The following is a 7,600-nucleotide window of genomic DNA, read 5'->3' on the forward strand; positions in this document are numbered from 1 at the left end:
CCTATAGTCCCATCTACTCAGTAGGTTGAGACAGCACTGCCTGAGTCCAGGAGTTTGAGGCTGCAGTCAGCTATGATCGTACTAATGCACTACAACCTGGATGAAAGAGCAAGAACCAAATCTAAAAAATAAATGATCTGTGGTCTGTATTTAGACAAGCTGTCGAGATCTTCCAGTTCATCGTAGAGTGGAATATTCACTTCAAGAATTATGTGCTTAGTAAAGGTCCTTCACAGCTATAATAGCATTAACAATATTTAAGATTTAGAGTATTTCTTAAAGCACAATAAAGACAAACTACAGCTCAGATTTTACAGCTTAATGTAGCACCACTTTCTGGCTGAGTTTCCTGCCCTAAAGTCCAATATTTCATAAATTTTTAAGGCTAACTTCTCAAGTTTTAATAAGTTGTCCACATTAACTGGTAATATTGTTAAGATTCTGTTTCCAATCCAGTAGGGTCTAAGATGGTGACCTGAGACTTAGCATTTCTCAAATTCCCAGTGAGCCCTATGTTGTAGATCCATGAACTTAAAGTTGAGATTAGCAAAAAACAGGAAATGCCTACTATGTTTCTATAATAAATACCCATAAATAAATAAATATCCATTGAGGTAATAGGCACACAATGAAGACTAATAAAAATAAGAAATTTATTAATAAATATACAAAACACACAGTCCAATTACTGTGTCTAAACTGATATACAATATTTACAAGTATATATACAAGACTCCCACCTGTATGTAACCTTTGGTCCTTTTGTGCTACCTCATTATCTGCAAAAGAAACCTAAAATGTTAATATCTGAATAGTAAGTATCTACATATTTTTGTGCTGGCTTAAAAATGCAACAATCAATAGCTAAATGATTCAAGGGGATAGAATAATGCTAGAAACACAATCTTGCAATAAAGTGCAGTTTCATGCAAACTTAGCTATTAGGTTTCTTCTTTTAGATAGGTATCCACAGTCCATATGGACTTTTTTTCAGATCTATTTTTAATGGTCCTGAAGATGTCCCTTCCGCAGCAGCTTTAGCTGATTTCTGTATTGGCTTTGCTACAGAATTCTGTAAGAGAAAAAATTAAGTCAGTTTCCCAAACATATACATATATTTGCATTTCACAAAAAAATAATTCAGCTAGGCATGGTGGCTCACGCCTGTAATTCCAGCACTTTGGGAGGTGGAGGTGATAGGATTGCCTGAGTCCAGGGTGTCAAGACCAGCTTGGCCAACTTGGTGAGACCTTATCTTTACAGTAAGTCAAAAAAGTAGCCGGGTGTGGTGGTGCGTGCCTGTAGTTCCAGCTACTGAGCCACTGCACTCCAGCCAGGGCGACAGAATGAGACTCCAACACACACACAAAAAGTAAATAATTCTATTTACAAGACTTAAGAAACACTATCAACCAAATGCACAATGTGGACCTAATCAGTAGCTTTATTAAAAGTGTCAAGCCTAAAAAGTGGGTGGAGGGGGAATCAGACATACACATGTGGTATGATAGTGTTGAAGTCTTGCTTTTTGAGTTCTTAATTAAAAAAAAATTTTTTTTGAGTCTCACTGTCACCCAGGCTGGAATGCAGTGGCACACTCAGTCATTGTAGTCTTGACCTGCTGGGCTCAGGCAATCCTTCCGCCTCAGTCTTCAAAGTAGCTGGAACCACAGGGATGCATCGCCATGCCTGGCTGATTTTTTTATTGTAGAGATGAGGTGGTCTCACCATGTTGCTTAGGCTTGTTTTGAACCCCTGAGCTCAGGCAATCCTCTCGTCTCTGCCTCCCAAAGTGCTGGGATTACAGGCATGAGCCACTGCGCCTGGCCAAAAAATTCTTTTCAAGTGTTTTTTTTAAAACCCTTGATTTTAAAACATTCTGATTAAAGAGTATTCTGAGATTTCTCCTTAAAAACAAGATACTAGCCGGGCTCGGCGGCTCCGCCTATAATCCCGCACCTTTGGGAGACTTAAGTGAATGGATTGCCTGAGCCCACGGGTTCGAGACCTGCCTGGGAAACTTGGCGAGACCTCATCTCTACAATAAATCAAAAATTAGCTGGGTGTGGTAGCGCGTGCCTGTAGTTCCAGCTACTCGGAAGGCTGAGACGGAAGGATCGCCGGAGCCCAGCAGGCAAGGCTGCGGTGGCCGGGAGTGGCCACTGCACTCCAGTCTGGGCGACAGAGTGAGGCTCCAACTCAAAAAAATACTTACAAGAATGGCAAAAAATTGAAACTGAGTGTGTGATAACAGCAGAAGCCCATTATAATGGTCACTTGCAAAATGGTACAAATATCAAAGATATTAGTTCAATTTACAAAGAATCTCAGTGAGCCCCAAATTATCACCACAGAGATAAAACAAGAAGAAATGCCTACTTAATACAATTATCTCCTATATCCAATTTGTGAGTGATCAATGCTTGGATATACTTACGTTAGAGCTAAATGCTATGCTTTTTTGCTGGGAAGATTTGTCACTGGGATTTTTAGTTCCATCTTCTGTTAGCTTTCCCAACAGCTAGACAGACAAGTAAAAGTATAATTAAAAAAAAATACCCCAGGCTTATTTTACGGACTATATAAAATGCAGTATAATTATACACAAACTTAGTTGTAGACACACAAATCAAATTGGATCTAACCATATAGTTAATAGCCTAAGTAACATGGAACTGTTGACTTTTCCCCCTTACAAAATTGGTGCAATATGAGCTTAAGACACTCTTCTCATAATTATTTTATTCCCATGCCTCAAATTCAAATAACTTTGAAAGTGAAGTCATACCAGAAAATATCTAGTTTCAAAGAACTAAGGCATTTGCCAACTGGGCACCTAATCATCTTAACAATTCAATGAAGATCTTACTTGTCTACTGACAGTAAACAAACCCGTATCTGGGTCCCAATGATAGTTTCACTTAAATATGGCATCTCTGTAATCTAAAAGTATGGTGTAATTTGAGAATGCACATCCTGCAAATTTCTGGAGAATTGTAACAAACTTATCTGCAAGTGAAGCAGGCCTCCTCTTCTGTAATCTCTCAAAACATCTGGAATATATTGCATATATTATAAAAAGGACATCTATATCACAGATGCCCCACCATTACAAAGTGTACCTTTGCTTAACTTAAAAATTGTTTTTAGTACCTTAAGTACCTTAAGAAAATAGTACCTGCCCCAAATTCTAGCATGCACATGTATGTACCAACGAAAAAACTAAGCTTTCAGTGTATGAAAGTAAACTTCACATTAAACTTCTGATGCTTTAGCCCATGTATCAATTACCAACAGATTTTCTTCATCAATGTCTGGAGACCCCATTCATGATTTCTATAAGACAGAAATAAAGCAGATAAACTAATACTGTATGTTGAGTACAGAATTTGAGGGAACATAATGCTGCAAATGGAAGCTACAAATAAACACTCCGTAAAGATTAAGACTAGAGTTGACAAATTTGATGATGAAAATCACCAAAATACAAGCTACATCTTATTAACAGTGCTATGAAAGAGCAGTCTCAAATGAAAATGAAGTTCATTACTCTCCCATTTCCATGGGCGTGATTTTGCCTACTGTAGTCAGATCTGCTATTTTGATTTTAGGAAATTATATATAGAACTAGCCTTTCGAAGAATATAGGCTAAGATAAACAAAAAATGGCTAATCGGATCTTTCTGACTAGCCTTCTGAAGATTTTTACAAACCCAGAATACTTACTTCAGATTCTGCACCGTTATTTGGTACAGCTGTTCTATGGCTTGTTTCTTTAGCTGCAGGAACAGTTCTGAGACTAGCTGGCAAGTCAATCTTGGTTGTTCCCAAAGCTTTCGCTGCGTTGGCTTTTGCTATCTCTAACAGCTCCATTCGATCTAAAAAAAATTTTTAGATACTTATTAATCCAGTAGTATTTCTCCAAGAGGACTCAAAATAACAAAACAAGCTTATATATTATGGCTTTAAGTAAAACAAATACATTAAGTTTCTTTGACCCTTGAACACAGGTTTTAGGCACTAGGTCCACTTACATAACTTTTTTTTTCAAACCAAACACTACTTGAAAATACTATAGTATTTGAGACATCGGAAACCCAAAGTATACAAGAGTTTGCACATAAACTGAGGGGCTGTATTACTTTACTCACTGAAACAAACCTCACCTGAGAAAAATAAACATTCCTAAGTTATCTCAACTATCAGTTTTCAATTTTCCTAACCAAAGGCCTTAACTTATTTTCCAAACAGGGTTTTATGCAACAGACTCTATATATGGTACAATTATCACAACCACAAAACCAACATCAATACATTAGTCTACATTCTGACTTCTTAAGCTTTTTTTGAACCCTATTCCATGATCCCTAAGGATACCATGCCACTTTTTAAAAAACACTGGATTCGATTTTGTTCAATACAGTTAAAACTTTTAAACGGCTTGTTTTGATACAGTTCTTCCCATGCAACAGTTAATTTTGAAGCTTAAACTAAGTGGCAACATTTAAAATAGTCCACTAGCAACAGTCAGTCACTAGGAAGAGCATTCCTCCACCAAAAGTCATCTAACAACCGTAGTTGACCATAAACAAAAAGAAAGCTGTCCACTTATGTTGGGGGCTGCAAATCTTGAAGAAACAAATCACAGAGCGCCTGAAAATAGGAAAAACGCTGGCTAGGAGAACTCTGGCATATAGCGACCATGACGGAGGCAAAAGCCCCATGGAAAATACGCTGGCTAAGAGAAAGGCTCTAGCATATAGTGGCCATGTTGGAGGCAAGGCCCCAAGGATCCTGTTTGACGGACTGTTTCTTTAAGAAAGCATGCTCGAAATCATAATAAGATTTTTGATCTGTTAATAAAAACTTCAAATAAAACCTTGAGTTAATTGGACATGGTTAAAATATATAAAAGACTTAATAGTGAGAATAATACTTAAAAATGTTTTAGTCTTTCTTTGAGAAGCTAGGTTTCTTTTTCCCAGAAGTTATTTTGAGAAGCTAATTCTAGACTGTTGGTTAGTGTACCGAAACCTTTTTAATTACAGCTTTGATTTTAGCTAGGTGTATTGATATAGAAGAACAGGCTGCATACCGAAACTCCCTCATTACAAACAGTTTCTGTCTCAAGCCAGACTGGTTAGCAAGTAATTACGGCCATGGGATCTTTTACACAATAGACATGCGCAAGCTTGTAAGGAAATAGGTTTTAAAAATAGTTTGATAAGTTTAAGATGTTTTAACATTAGAAAAGAATAAATGTGTAGTTTGTAGTGATAAAAGAGTTATAATAATATAGTTAAGGTTTAAGGATATGATTAAAAGTTTATAAAATTGTTTTTAGTGTATTTTTAGGATAAGAATGTAGCATTTGTATAATTAATAAACAAACATATAATTGGTTTGTTTTGAGAATAGTTAGAATGATGAGTTATGGTTATAGTTGGGTGATTTGGGATTAGGATTTAAGAAACAGTATGAGAATATGATTTATGAGATCATGGAAAGGTTAATAGAAAATGTAAGGTCATACGTTAATAATAAGAATAATAGCCTTGAAGTTTAAGGTTATACATTGAATGATTTTGAGGAACAGTTTGTGAAACTAATGTAAGAATTAAGCATTTGTTACCTTAATGTACAATTCTTTGAAGTACGATATGCATCATGAGATTTGTAAGCCCCGGCAGATGATTGTTTCTCTGCCGGAAGTTATAGAAAATGGTATATAAGCTGGAGAGAGTTTGAATAAAAGTTGGAACGGTCTTGGCCAGACCTGACCCAGAAGAACTGCCTCAGAGTTGTTTCTTCTTCGCCGTTTCCTGATTCCCCGATTCAGGCGCAACCCTCCTCGGTCGGAGCCGGTCTCCGACACACACGCTACCTACCAGTCCCTGTAGTTTTAACTATAACATGGAGCCCGCCCCCTCCCCCAGCAAAAGACTTAGGGCACCAAAGGAACTGACACTGAACCCACACGGCAACTTCGGTTCCCTAGTCAGACACTATCGCCCTACATGTAAAAAGGTAAACAACGGAAGGTAACTGCGCCTCTCTTAACGACAAATAACCCACCTTTTTCACTCAAGCGAAAGGGGGTTTTGCTGCGCGACCTGGTCCTGGATCTGACCCTCCACCGGCTGTGTTCCCCCGGGTACACCGTGCGACCGAAGCCGTGGAAGCGCCGCACCCGCGTGATCGCGGAGGCCCTTCGGGAGTGCCACCGTCCCCGAGAGCGCGACCTGCTACGCGACCGGTAGTACCTCCGGGACGACCCAGAGCGCCTCTCCCGGTAGCGGCGGCTGCGGGGCGGCGACCGGCTCCGCGAATAGGACCGCGAGTAGCGCCTGTACTTCCGCTGGTGGCGCCGTCTGGAACGAGACCTGGACCTGCTCCTCCGGTGCCGGCTGCGGCTCCTAGACGAGGACCGGCTGGAGAAGCGGGGATATGGCCGAGAGCTCCTGGAAGAAGAGCGGCTCCTAGACCACGACGACAGGCGGCTGGAACGGCCCGAGCCGGACGTCGAGGGCGAGTCCTTCTGCGGCGAGCCCGGCCACAAGTCGTTCACGTAGTTGGACATCTCCGCCTGCGGCGTTAGCCTTTCCTCAGAAAGAGTCCTTCCCGGAAACTCAAGACTGCCTAAGACGCGAGAGAAAAACAAGTCAAGGCCGGAAGTGGGTGCCGCGCCCCGGAAGCCGCGGTCGAGCGGGCGGGAGTCAGGACGCGGGCGGCGCCCGCCAGGAGACCAACGGAGTCCCCAACGCTGCACCGAGCGCCGTGAGGCCGCGGCCCCGATGCCAAACGCCCCGTCTCCGCGGCGCGGGGCCCCGCACTTTCCCTGCCAGCCCCTCCAGAGAGAACTGCGGGGACGTCCAGTCACCAGAAGACTGACCGCAAGCCGCCGACGCCTCCCTCAAGACGGAGAGAAAAGATCAACGGATGCTTTCCCGCCGAAGCTTAGGACGAAGAGGAGGGGGCTTTTCGCGCCTTCTCTGGAAGAGCGAATCCTCACCACCTCCGCCTCCGACGCCCGGACGCGAACTGAGTCGCACGTCCGCTGACGCGTCGAAAATACCAAAAGCTGACTCCCGGCGCATGCGCAGAAACGGCGGCGCGGCGGGCGTGGCTCTCCTCTCGCCCAACCGCTGCTCTGGCTCCGCCCTCCCCGAGTCCGGCCCTCGGCCTCGCGCAGACGTCACCAGAATACGCATGCGCGGCCGGCCTCCGGGGGACAGGGTTGGTACCTTGTGTGTCCTGTGACCCATATCTGGTGGGGGGGTTGTTTGTTTTTGGTTGTTTTGTTTTGTTTTTGAGTCAGGGTTTTGCTCCGTCACCCAGGCTGGAATGCAGTGGCACGATGATGGCTCTCCGCAGCCTCAAACTCCTGGGCTCAAGCGATCCTTCTGCCTCAGCGTCCGGAGTAGCTGGGACTACGGGCAAACGCCACCACGCCGGGCTATTTTTTTTTTTTTTTTTTTTTTGAATTGACGTCTCGCTTTGTCACCCAGACTGGAGTGCAGTGGCACACTCCCGGCCACCGCAGCCTCGACCTGCTGGGCGATCCTTCCGCCTCAGCCTTCCTAGTAGCTGGAACTACAGG

The 7,600-nt window shown here is 42.8% G+C and overlaps 1 protein-coding gene across 2 annotated transcripts; it reads right to left on the bottom strand.

Moving 5' to 3' along the window:
* Window positions 1-629: 629 nt before the first annotated feature.
* RSRP1 (arginine and serine rich protein 1) lies at window positions 630-7,013 on the bottom strand. Of its 2 annotated transcripts, none has more exons than XM_008073066.1 (5): window positions 6,893-7,013; window positions 6,076-6,639; window positions 3,727-3,878; window positions 2,438-2,521; window positions 630-1,072 (listed from the first exon to the last, which is right to left on the bottom strand). In XM_008073066.1, the coding sequence occupies exons 2-5, from the start codon at window positions 6,578-6,580 to the stop codon at window positions 956-958; spliced, it is 858 nt and encodes a 285-aa protein (XP_008071257.1). In that variant the 5' UTR covers window positions 6,581-6,639; window positions 6,893-7,013; the 3' UTR covers window positions 630-955. The 2 variants fall into 2 exon arrangements, 1 of the variants encoding a protein (XP_008071257.1); XR_002481270.1 differs by having other exon boundaries at window positions 907-1,072; window positions 2,438-3,336.
* Window positions 7,014-7,600: the final 587 nt, after the last annotated feature.

Source organism: Carlito syrichta, unplaced genomic scaffold, assembly GCF_000164805.1.
Source record: "Carlito syrichta isolate Samal-C Ts95f unplaced genomic scaffold, Tarsius_syrichta-2.0.1 Scaffold315639, whole genome shotgun sequence".
Taxonomy (NCBI): domain Eukaryota; kingdom Metazoa; phylum Chordata; class Mammalia; order Primates; family Tarsiidae; genus Carlito; species Carlito syrichta.

What these genes read in the sequence shown, in the direction of transcription:
- RSRP1 (XM_008073066.1), bottom strand. Translation starts at nt 6,580, where the DNA reads ATGTCCAACTACGTGAACGACTTGTGGCCGGGCTCGCCGCAGAAGGAC. An exon ending in CTTTCGCTTGAGTGAAAAAG is followed by an intron (nt 3,879 to 6,075) that starts GTGGGTTATTTG and finishes AATTTTTTTTAG; the next exon opens with ATCGAATGGAGCTGTTAGAG. An exon ending in GCATAGCATTTAGCTCTAAC is followed by an intron (nt 1,073 to 2,437) that starts GTAAGTATATCC and finishes TTTCTCTTACAG; the next exon opens with AATTCTGTAGCAAAGCCAAT.